A 13,113-nucleotide genomic window follows, 5' to 3' on the forward strand; every position below is an offset into this window, starting at 1 on the left:
CCATCACTCTCTTCAACAACCCATCCTAACTCCCTCCTTCATTCTCCGTCAGCCCACCATGCAACCCCCTACTATGGGCCTTGCAGTACGTGCAATATTTGCCAGGACTGTGCAATATGTGCAAATGGAGCATAATGCAGCAGATTTACTGCATTATTTCTAACTTGCATACAAATGCCAAAAGTATATGTAGCATATTTCATTATTCTTAACTGTAAATAATTATTGCGTTTAACTTTCTTCCGTTTTTGACTGTCTTGTTTTGGCAGTGAGAGGTGCAACTGAATCCAGTAGATTCAGAGCTGTATTTCAGGTTGCTACAGTGACAAGGAGTCAGGATCAACACAGGGTTGGACCAAAAAGCACGACCCAGAGACCAAGCAGATACATATAAATGCTCATTTTTACTCACTGTCACACAACAGGCAGGAGTAAAGAAACCAGGCAAGCAAACAAAGAAGGGCAAACTTAATCAGGCAAAGGTCACAGGAAAAGGCAGAAGCCCAAGGAACAGGAGGAAGATCGAGGCAGACAGATGAAGTGACTGGAACGCTTAGTAAGTAACACATAACACAATCTGACAACTGACTAAGGAACAGGGCCTGGATCTTGATTGCAGCCGTTATGGACAACTTCAAAAGTAAATAAAATAAATTCACTTCCATCTAACTTATTTCCACAAACTAGTGACATAATGTAGATACCCAAACACAATAAAAGGAGTGTTAACATGTCTGGCTTTCATCAATCTTTGATTTTTGCAAATTTCTTTTCTAACTATTTGATTATTTAAGAGCATCGGTCAGCATCACTATTGAAGGAAGTGTCTTGCACTGATTAGACAATATCCTCGTTAATCAACTGTAACATTTGACTCAGAAACATCAAGATTCTTATCAAATTACTGACGGCTGACTCTTCATTATGCACAGCTGGGCCAGGCCTCTAAAGTTCAGTACGAAACTGCAGTGTAGGATTCTTCATTTTGCGCCTGTAGTCCTCATCAAACGCTTCATTCTGGGCCACAGTGAAGTGGTTCTTCCAGTCGCCAACTTTCCCTGGAGAAGCAGAGAGCCATTCAGGCACTTTAATAAAATCAGTCAGAAATGTTTTGAACACAAAAACTTCCTTCTCCATAGACATTTTTCACTGTACCTTTTCTCATGAAGGGTGACACCGCATGATTCATAACTTTGACGGTGGAGAAGTTTGTCATTTTGTTTTGTTTCATATTGTCAAAGTTCGATCCAGTTGTGACTCTTTCCTTCTCCTCAGCTGAAGGAGACAAACCAAGGAAGGAACAGAGTCGGTCTATCTCTCGTCCAGAGTCCTGGGAACACATAAAGACACAGAGTGGTTAACTTTCTAACCATCCCGTCTTAAAAAGGCTATATATATATTCTTAAAGACACATCTCTATGCAGCATTGATGTCTGTCACTTTTCCATGCAAAGTACTAAAGGTCTATGTTAAAAGAATAGTTAAGAAAATAAGAAATTTGGCACCTGCTTGTCTGCGTAAACTTTCCACCCTACTGTTCACAACTTTCCTCCAGAAGGCCTGAGATTTTCCCACCTTTTCCTGTCATACACACTAACAACACATACACACCTGTCCCGCATTTTACCCAACTGGCCAAACAGATACCGTGTACAGCATCTTTTCCTTAGCCCTTTGCAAGATCGTCAACATCGCTATCTGCCATTGTGGTCCAGCTACTTTTATCTGAACCCAAACTCAAATCTGCCTGTCTGTACCTTGCTCCTGCTCCTTTAGTCTTTCTACTCTTAAGCGTGGCCTCTAAGCCTGAATATTGTCATTATGTCCATGGAATTCACAGAACCGTACCAGCCTGTCCCTTGTGTCTGCATGTGGGTCCTTCAGCTGTGTGCTCCATGCCTGAATCCTGATAATCACCTTTTTAGAGGAGGGTGATGTGCTGGGCTATTTTTTGGCCCATTGCAGTGCGTGTATAGCATTTCCAGTGATGGGTTTTTGATTACGTGTCACGGTCAAGCTTTGCTGAAAACAACACTCACACCAAAGCTCACCTCAATCAGATCTTCATAGAGCATGTAGTGAAGTTTTGGATAAGTCTGTTTCTTCTCCCACCAGCCGGTCACATGGTCATACCATGATCCAAACACCACTGAAGCCACAGAATGATATTTATGAGCGGACATCAAAGAAATGAGTTGATAATGTATCTTCTTTGCAGTAAAAGTACTTTGAGCTCACTCTTTGCCTCCATGAAATCATTCAGAAAGGTGCTCCAGTCCCCTGTTTCTGGCTGGATACTGTTCATGCAGCCAAAGTGGAAATAGGACACTGCATTGTCCTTCGCATTACGAGCCACATAGACTATCTATACAGAGAGAAAACATGAAATTATAATTTATCTGCATTATAATTAAGTGGGGTTCATAACTTACATGTTTCACAGGCAAAACTCTGTATGTGCGTGAGTTTTACCCTGCTGTTCTGCTCCCAGAAGGACTTGGGTATGAACTGGACTGGCAGATGAGTTTTAATGAGACGGGGAGTGGTGGGAAGCTGGTCTGCCAAGTCTTTGCCTTTGTGGAGAGAAGTGTTAGTCACTGACTGATTACACACATAGATAGTTTTGTTGAAACAGCTTCACAAATAGCCAGAATAGTAAGGTTTGACTGGCTTTTGCTACATGAGTGTACACACTGAAAAACGGGTGATAAAACACAATATGACTGTCCAGCAAACACTGAAACATACACTTAAAGCTGCCAATATTTTCCACTAACAATGCATCAAATGTCAATGTGAAAAGATTGGGACAATGTGAAAGGTGTTGCTAATACTGACGAACCAATTATAACCCCCCATCCTTAAAGACCAACTTTGCGGTTTTGGATCACTCTCGCTGCTCTCATAGCATTGTTTACAACCACAGAAAACAGCTGCTTTTGGTGAAAAAGCTCTAAAATCTATCTACATCCCTCAGGAGTTGGTGGAGACCAAAAAAGAGCTAAAAGACAGTGAATATTGGAGAATTGCATTCGCCAGTTGGCGAAACAGGTTGCCACATGGCTCAAAATGAATGATAATTTTGCTCTCTAACGGCTCGATTTGTAAATAAACAGCGAATAGCTGTTTGTCTAATATGTAAGTCTTGTGTTCACAACTTGTTTCTGCTACCCCCAAGTGGCCAGAAACACCATCACTCTTTAAGTTGATAGGACTTGTTAACAAGCAGTTGCCTACTCACACATCCTGCAGCCTTTTGGTCATACCATGCACATGAGTCAATGCATGTATGCAATTACAACTCATCAGAGGCAGACTAGTTGATCCCAGAGTCTTATTTCAGGACTTTGTACTGTCTGTGAAAGAAGTCTCACTCACTGTGGTAATATGCACACAACAATCATAATGAAGAGATTAAAGTGCACCAATCAAGAGAAATCTGCATTTAGGGTTTTCTTTTACAGTGTAATATAAAGACATCTGAGTGACTGTGACCACAAGATTCAACCTTTGGGTTGAGACGGTGTGCTGATCTCCAGGAATGGCACTCTCTCATGAAGAGGAACGGATGCCTGACGCTCTGGACATGTCTGCCCAAAATACAGAAGATCCAGGATGTATGAGACCCAAGTGGTTCCTGAGATTACACAGAATTATACATTCTGGTCAGTGGCCCGAACATAGGAAACATGTTTAAAAGCATAGCTGATGCCACAAGACCCATACTCTTACACACACAACCCCACCTGCTTTAGGATAAGTTGCTATAAGGATATCATCTGGTCTCGCTTTGAATTTCTGTATGTTGTCCCAGTTGTCAGTGAAGTGTTTGGTCATGGAGACTCCATGGAAGTCAAACAGTGTTGGTCGAGGTGGCTGCTGCATCTGCAGAATGACTCAGTTTAAATTAAAAAAAAAAGTATGACATTTTGAATATTGTCCATGCTGCCAGGACGGACAAGCAAACTAAAATAAATTAGTTAGAAAACGGAAATTCTGAAATTGGAACTGGTGTGTGCAATAATGAAAAGCCAGTACAATACTGATTCGCATATAGTCATACTAGCAGTAAAAACGTGCGCTGGGACCTGACTAATACAAGGAAACACAAGAATTACAACATTTCCTGTTCAGTTAAGTCTACCACTTCGAAACCAAAAATAAAACACACTGAAATGCACAGAAGAACAAATATGACCTAATGCTTACATTAAAAAAAGCTAAAACAAAATAAATCACATCCCCTAAACCTTTGTTATGTTTTGTCTTTAAACATGGTAATCATTTTTTTGATTGTCTGGTTAACAGGTTTGTTTTCTGGTTCGTTCCTGTCATCTTAATTATTCTTCAGAATATAAATAAAGCACTTACCTCCACCTTTAATTATTCATTCCAGCAGGCAGACATTGTCACGTGTCATCACATGTTAAACAGTTTAAGTGTCATGGGAAGAAGTCTACTGTTTATGACATGTACATTTTGAAACATGGTGCCAAATAGCATTAATCTGGTCAGTTAATCATCTGCCAACTAACCATGTTTCTTTTTATGGTTATTCAAGTTCAAAGGAGCCAAACTGCACACTTACCCTGCTGAGTAGGTACTTTCAGAAGCCGTGTTTGTGTCTGGATCATCCACAGTAAAGTTGTCACATTGTTGTGCAATACTCACTGTGACTTGCTGCACAACTTCCTGAAATGAATGTTGGCGTTTAAATACTGTACCATGGGTCATTTTCTCATTTTGAGTCTGGCTGATAAAGCATGTGAACCTCTGTTATCAGCTCAGAGGTACAGTATAATTGATGTCCAAAGTCAGGTTAAATCAGGACATATCATTTTTATCAAAGATGAAAATGAAGACTCTTCTTTGTTTGTCTGCAGGACACAGTGATTGGAACAGTAACCAGGGTGAATGACTCAGATGTTTCAGGTATGTATTATTTTGTTGCACACAAAAAATAGCATCTCATAAACCTCTGTGTCAAACACAAATGATCCTTTATTGTCCTTTAGCCACATTAAAATAATTGTACAGTCATACAGCAGCAACAATATACATACTAATTTTTGGAAACACACGCATTCGCCCTCTTATATGAGAAGGCGGATACAACTCTTACTGTAGCAGAAATAATCTACTTCAAACATGATTAGTCACTTGATTTACTTTGCACTTTGTTGCAGGTATGCCAAGCAGATAGCATTAGCAAACAGGTTGGGTACATGCACTATTTAATTACATATTTTAGCTCCAGATTTTAGGTGCAACCCTTTAAAGCCACATTTTCACCAAACATTTTTGGTATAGTACCATTGAAACTCATACCTAAACCTACTTGTACCCAAGCCCTAGAGCTGTTAGACACCCACTAAATGAGGAATCTACAACCAATCCATACTTTGTCATACATATGTGTATATCATACGTGCACAGGTGGCACCATGCATAGGTAAAACTGGAAACTTGAGCAGTCATAGAAAAATGAGACATTCTGCTGATGGAAACAAATGAAAATATCAGAGTGAGTTAAAAGATATTTTGAATAGCTATAATTAGAATTAGCATAAGTTTTTTTTTTCAAATAAAGCATATGTACAAGTGGACGGTATTGTTTTTTATAACATTTTGTCATGTGACATGGTCCTTCAGCACACTTTTAGAACAAATTCGACTTGGACGATAGAAAATTGCAGATGAACATTTAATATCCAGGATTTTTTGTTATAGATACCACTGACCACTCATGGTCCAGCCACATAATAGGTTCCCACCAAGTCCTGTTAAACAGATTTGCCACAAAATATGCATTAAATCATCCTCACATGCACTCTAGTCAAATTACAGTGTGGAACTGAAGTGTGGGGTCCTTCATCTTTTTCTTGAAGTCTTCATCAAGCTCATTCTGGGCAGCAGTGAAATGATCCTTTATTGTCCTTCAGTAACATCACAGTAAAGTACTAGTGCAGTCATATAGCAACATACTTAATAGTTGGACATTTGGGGAAACATATTTACTGGCTCTCTTAGATAAGAAGATCAATACCACTCTCATATTTGTTCTTTTAAAAGGCTACAGCCAGCAGCGGTTATCTTAGCTTAGTACAAAGACAGCCTACTCTGTCTGGTGGTAACAAACAGTGCAACAGTAGCATTACACATTAAACCTCTTATGCTGTGAAGCTGCTGGAGCTCGAGGTTCAGCTCTGAGGGCTACTTGGTGGTGTCCACCATGAAGGCCAAATCACACAGACACTTGCTATGTTTCCATCAAAGGTTCTCCAGTCATCCTCATGAATTCCTTCCCACATATGGCTCAGAGGCCAGACGTTCCCCACCCCTGATTTAAGCTGATATAGTAAACAGTTAACAGCTGTTTATTTAATCATTCAGCAGCTTCAGAGCAATGCTAATGTTCAATTGGAGTCCTGCTTTTGTCCACCTTGGGAATGTAAGGTCAGTATTCAACTCTCTGGCCCTTCAGCTGCTAAATGCATATCACTTCTTTATTTTATTTTATTGTGTTTTATCGTATTGTTGTTTGATCTTCTTTGTGATGTAAAGTGTCCTGAAAGGCGCTTTTAACAAATAAAATGTATTATTATTATTCAATGCTCCACCATTGACACACACAATTCTATGAAGCAGTTGCCTATTCACACATCTCAGCAGCCTTTTCACCATGTCACATATATGTATGCAAACAAAACTGATCTGAGGCAGACTGGTTGATCCTGCAGAGTCTTATTTCAGGACTTTGTCCTGAAGAGATTAAAGTGCACCAATCGAGTGAAATCTGAATTTGGAGCTGTCTTTTACAATGTTATTTAAAGATATTGGAGTCATTGTGGCACGCATTCAACATCAAACATTAAACAGTTAAAGTGGTTTGGGAAAATGCTTGCTCTGTGTGACCTGACAAAGTTCACTCCTATCAATTTGAATATTTTCCAAACTGTAAAGCATCTTTTAAACATTAATCCCAGCAGGAACACAATCATGTGCTGAACAGTTAAAGTGTCTTGGGAAAATGTGTGCTGTTAATGATCTGAAACTTTAGAAGCATGAAGGCAAATATCATTAATGAATCTGGTCAATAAATGATCTGCCAGAAATCCTTAAAGTGCAGCATAGTTTTAAAACAAACACGTCTAGTTCAAAGCATAGACTTTGTAGCTGGTGGATGAAGCGTCCAGATCTGAAAAGTGAAGCCAGTGCCTTAAACCTGCATTCTTTCTACTGGACAGCAGGGGGTGACTCCACTGGTTCCAAAAACAAGTCAGATTGTATGGAAGCTGATCAGAAAATGACATTGATTTATTACTTCAGTATGCGGATTCCCCTTGACTTTATGGTCTCAAGCACTCATTTTATGTCATCTTCAATACAGCATGATGTTAGTTTTTAAATTGTAACATTTGGCGTAAACTAGATGGGGTAAGATAAAGCAGGGTATGCTTTAGGGCCTGGCTACCTTGTGATCGACACGTCGCTACCATGTTACTTCTGACTACAAAAAAAACAAGATGGCTAGAGAAGAAGGCTATGGCCGTGCAACACTTCTAAGCACAGTTCACAAACAATAGGTGATCTCACAGTGTGTTTAACCTTGGTTCAAAGTTGCACGTTGATCCGACTGAGTAGGTGTTAAGATTCACGTGACATTTTGCCACGTTTATGTCGATGTCCAATCAGTGTTGATGGTAGATGTCATCAGATCCCAAAGAAGGTCTCCAGTACACCTTTGTCCAAGTGAATAAAACTTTCATGCATAGCAAGGCACACATCGGCTGTCGGCGTTGTTGTTGACGACATCAGCCAACACAAACTGCCCACGCTGAGACTCACAGCAGCGAAAGATTACATTTCAGCTGCCATTAGAGAGCAATTTGAGCATCCACACTTAAGAGGTCAGGTTGTTCTGTAATAGGCGCTGTGACATGCTGCGTTACCAACATGTATGAACTGATAAAGCATGTGGACCTGTTATCGGCTCAGGCATACAGTATAATCAATGTCCAAACAAAGTCGGGTTAAATCAGGACATAAAAGTGTTACACAACAGCAAACAGGGTGAATGATTCAGTCGGTTGAGTTGTATATTATTTTGTTGCACACATAAAACGTTGTAAATCATAAACCCCAGTGTCATAGAGACTGAAGGTATTGTCCTTTAGCAACATCAAAGGAAAGTAATTGTGCAGTCATTCAGCAGCACTGGCAATTCTTGTATGAAGGTGTTATAGAAACAAAGTATATTATTATTATTTTGGTAAACACACTTATTCAGATGAAAAGATCAATGCCACTCTCATATCTGCAAAAAAAAAAGCGACAGCCAGTTACAGGATCTGATTTTATTGGAAACACAATGTTCAGATTATAAAATATTGCACTATTACCACCCAGAGCAGAGCTTTGAATGTAACCTGAATGATAAAAGAACTCTCAGTTACACACAAATACAGTGACAATCTGCAATAAATACTAAATTACATCAATCATACCTTCATGGAAAGTGTAGCAGAGTTTTCCACCTGCCGATCAAAAGGTCATACCAGGATCCAAGCACCACTGAGGCCCCCATACAATACATGACAACACTTCAGAGGAGCTGTGCTGCCTAATCAGCTGGCAGATGAATGACAACCATGTGATTATGGCGGAGAACTTTAATCACGTTGATCTGAAGGCGGTGTTTCCCAAATTCGACAAATACATAAACTTTCCTACGAGAGACAGTAACATTTTGGATCAGGTTTACTGCAACATCCCTGCTGCTTACAAGGCTGCAGCAGCTCCACATCTGGGCATGTCAGACCACATCTGAGTGAAACTTATTCCTGCCTACAAGCCTCTGGCCTGCAGAACAAAGCCGACCACCAGGACAGTACAGATGGACTGAGGAGGCCTCCTCTGCACTCAGGACTGCTTTGAGCTTACAGACTGGACTGTGTTTAGAGAAGAGGCAGACCTTGAGGAGTACACATCATCTGTATTGTCCTGTGTTCATTTCTGCACTAATGCTGTCCTTCCTGTTAAGACCATCACGGACCATCAAGGCCTCCACCTTCATACCATAGTAATAAGAAGACATCCATCACCTGCCTGAATGACTACCGGCCTGTTGCTCTGACTCTAAATGGTCATGAAGTGCTTTGAGCGGATTATTCTCAGGTACATCAGAGGCTTCATCCCCTCGGACCTAGACAGCCTTCAGTTCGCCTACAGAGGGAATCGGTCCATAGAGGATGCTGTCTCCATCACCCTGCACACAGTCCTGACCCACCTGCAGCAGCCCAACACCTACGTCAGGATGCTATTTGTAGACTTTATCCATCCAGACAAGCTGGCGCTGAAGCTACACGCAGTGGGTCTGCCTGCATCACTGTGCCACTGGATCAGAGACTTTCTCACCAACAGGCCTCAGGTGGTGAGAATAGGGAGCACAACATCATCCCCTCTGGTCCTCAGCACGGGCACGCCACAGGGTTGTGTGCTCAGCCCAGCCCTCTTTACCCTGTTTACTCACGACTGTGCTGCCATCCACCCCACCAACACAGTCGTGAAGTTTGCGGACGACACTACAGTAGTGGGTCTAATTTCAGATAACAACGAGACCCACTACAGAGAGGAGATACACCAGCTAACCACGGGTGGTTAAAACTGCACAGGGCATCGTGAGCTGCCCCCTTCCTGACCTACACTCTATATATGAAGGCCAGGTGAGGAAGAGGGCAAGATCCATCGCCACAGACCCCAGCCATCCGGGCCACAGACAGTTTGTACCACTTCCATCAGGAAAGCGGTACAGGAACATCCGCACCACCACTAACAGACTGAGGGACAGCTTCTTCCCCAGAGCTGTCAGTGCTATCACCCCCAGCAGCCCCCCACTGGAGTGAGAGGCTGTGAGAACTATGAGCCACTGCACACCGCACTTTGTCCACCTTCACCTGCACCTTCTGTGTACTTAACATTTAAGTACACACATGCTTAACTAAATGGTCAGCCATTTGCACTCAGTATATACATTTTAGTATATCTCAGCTGCTGTTGGGATATGTTATTGTTTATTGTTCTAGTATATTCTTATTGTCTTAGTATATTTTCATTTTTGGTATATTTTTATTGCATTTACGTATATTTTTATCTGCATGTTAGTTTATTTTATTCTAGTATCTTTATTTTATTTTATTATCTGTTTTATCTTTCTTATTGTTTCTAACATGGGGGTTGCAATGCAAATTTAATTGACGTTATACCTCAGTGACAATAAAGATGATCTTGAATCTCTTGAATCTTCAGAAATCTATACCAATGAAAACATTCCATACATCACTTCCCTCCATGAAGCCGCGGAGGCAGCTGCTGCAGTCTGCAGGCTCTGGCTGGACCACCGTCATGCACTCAAAGCAAAAACAAGACACCATGTTGTCTGTGGCATTGCAGCTCACATAACTGATCTACGCACAGAATAAAAACAATTAAATCATCTGACGGCAACCATCACATGACACAAGATATTAACTGATCTTCATGAATGACTTATAATAAATATCTGTATATGTATGGAAATATTTGTATCAGTAACAATAAAGCTAAATAAAGATTTAAAGAAAACTGCGTGGTTGATCATTTTCAGCTACGGTTAGCCTGATGGTGTAATTATTAAACACACCCTGCCATGCCTTACGAATTCTCCTTCACATCTCTCCTTGACCGCCTGACGTTTTCCATGGAGTTCAAGGAAAAATATTCAAGAAAAGGCTTAGGACAGGATATTCAACTGCACCCCTTGTCTTAATAGAAAATGCATTTGCAGCCAAAGTCAAATGGCCTGTTGTGATTGGTCCAGATTTCACACATGATTTTATACCCAAATGAATGCTGTACCCTACATTTTTAGAAAGGAAAATTGTATATTAAGAAAATACATGTTCTCCAAGTTTCTTAGGATGTGGTAGTTGTACAAGTGGGCAAGCCCAGGCCAGTTAGACCCACCCACAAAAAATGGCCTAGGCAGAATGTGCTGATGCGGTCTGTACCAGGTGGGACTCTGGGATGGGGGGCAACAGGTTTTCTTTTCGTATTTTGTTCCTTACCAGTCTTTGTTAAAATAACTTCAGCCCAGACATGCCCAAACTATTCTATAAAGGGTTGTGTGGCTGCAGGTTTTTGTTCCAACCAGTCAAGGGCTCACCTAATTATCAGCTGAAGACTGAGATCAGCTGATTAAATCCAGCCCGGTGTGCCCCTCCCCGGTTGGAATGAAAACCTGTAACCCCCGATACTGTTGCCTCATTCACAGACAGGATAATTATGGCGAAGACAGGTGGAAGAGACCACTTTGAATGGGGTACAACAGCCGTGTCCAAACTATCCCATACAGGGCCATGAGGCTGCAGGTTTTCATTCCAACCGAGGAGGACATGTTGTACAGTCGTTGTTCGGCCATAGTACTCATCATGTGTGGCAAAAACAGCTGCATGTTGTGCACCAAGGTCTAAAGTTTATAATCATTTCCTTGTGTGACATCTGCTGGATCAGTCTCACAGGTCTCAGCTAGTTTCTGATATCTATAAAGATACAATGGCGAATCATTTGGATTTCTGACTTTATGAGGACCCTTCCCCTCTGGATAAAGATTGTTCATATTAATTATGAATGTGATATTCATTTGAAATTCAAATCTGTACCAGTGAGTTGTAGTTGTACTTGTATTGATGGAATTTGCTCTATTTACAATGACATGAAGCAACAGTAAAAAAGCATAGCTCTTTGCCAGCCAGCACTTTGCACACATTCAAGTGAAAACACACCTGACACACCCTAAACTAAACACTACTAAACACACTCCCTGTTCATATTCGCAGACTGAACAGCTTTAGGGTTTGTTGTTGTAAGTAGTGAAGGTTTTCCCAGTCTGAGAAAAAATGGGCCATTGAGACTCATTGAGAAATGGCAATCAAAATGTTCTGGTAGAGAAGATAAATCCAGGCATGCAAATTATAATATCATAGTGGTATATGGTAAATCATGATTTTTTTTAATACCAGCAGCCTTCCTATTTCTAAACAAAATGTCATCAGAAATACTATAGGTGCTAAGAATTCATATTGGCTGATTACAAAGTATTCGCATATGTAAATCAAAGACTTGCACATGTTTCCAATTAAAATTATATGGCATCTCTCTGCTTGACAAGTCATCTTGACGAAAGAAGAAAAACAGGGGTCCATTCACAGATCTATTTTAATGAGCTCCACATCTAATGTAAAACAAATATTGAACTCGACTGGACAGTAAAGACAGACACATTATATTAATAAATATTGCCAGAATGACTGATACTTCAATATACCTCCTGATCTTGTTTCCCAGTTGGATTTTTGCCCCTGTTCTCTTCTCCGGCTATGTTTCTTCATGCAAGTTAATCAGGAATCTTTGTCCTTTTTCTTCTGTAATTTAAAAGACCTCTACGAGCCACCTTTTCTTTTTTCATTTTCTTTGTTATTTTTCAACAGGTTATTTACACAGGTGGTCAAATGCAGGTCTTTCTTATACTGCTGTCCCAGGATTAACACATATATGCACAATACACCTCCTGTCTTCTTGTTTCAGACCCATAAGTAAAATATCTACAGGATGAGGTGGGAGGGGTCATCTGGCCTGATGTCATGCACCATGAGTCCAGGCTATTACGGGGGAACTTCATGATTTTACCCATTAAAGTGTGTTTACATGGATTTAGGAGTTAAGGATATGTGAAAACAGTTGTATAAATCAGGAGAGACAAGTGAATGAAGTAAAGTTAATTGTTTATTATGACAGATGATATATGATAACTAAGTTTTATCAGGAGGTCTTTGACACTCTACAGGGAGATTTTGTAACCAAGGGGTGTCTGCCCTGAGTCTCCTGACTTTTCATAATCCAGAAAATTACAGGAATTAAGTCCCCCTGTGTGCCTCCATTTGAGGAACTTATAGCAAACTTTCTCATTTCCGTCTCCGATACCACCGTCCCAGTGGGACTGCAGCGGAAGGTATATAAGAGGTCACAGAATGGAGGAAGAGCTTTACCCATCTAAAGCATCCTGTCCAGCCAGGA

At 40.7% G+C, this 13,113-nt stretch overlaps 1 protein-coding gene across 1 annotated transcript; it reads right to left on the reverse strand.

Annotated features, from left to right (window-relative positions):
• Nucleotides 1–385: 385 nt before the first annotated feature.
• Nucleotides 386–4,673, reverse strand: LOC121613362 (cytosolic sulfotransferase 3-like). Its single transcript, XM_041946729.1, has 8 exons — nucleotides 4,589–4,673; nucleotides 3,747–3,885; nucleotides 3,509–3,637; nucleotides 2,473–2,573; nucleotides 2,239–2,365; nucleotides 2,052–2,149; nucleotides 1,156–1,330; nucleotides 386–1,058 (listed from the first exon to the last, which is right to left on the reverse strand). The coding sequence occupies exons 2-8, from the start codon at nucleotides 3,883–3,885 to the stop codon at nucleotides 946–948; spliced, it is 882 nt and encodes a 293-aa protein (XP_041802663.1). The 5' UTR covers nucleotides 4,589–4,673; the 3' UTR covers nucleotides 386–945.
• Nucleotides 4,674–13,113: the final 8,440 nt, after the last annotated feature.

The sequence above is a fragment of the Chelmon rostratus genome, chromosome 10 (genome assembly GCF_017976325.1).
Source record: "Chelmon rostratus isolate fCheRos1 chromosome 10, fCheRos1.pri, whole genome shotgun sequence".
Lineage (NCBI taxonomy): Eukaryota > Metazoa > Chordata > Actinopteri > Chaetodontiformes > Chaetodontidae > Chelmon > Chelmon rostratus.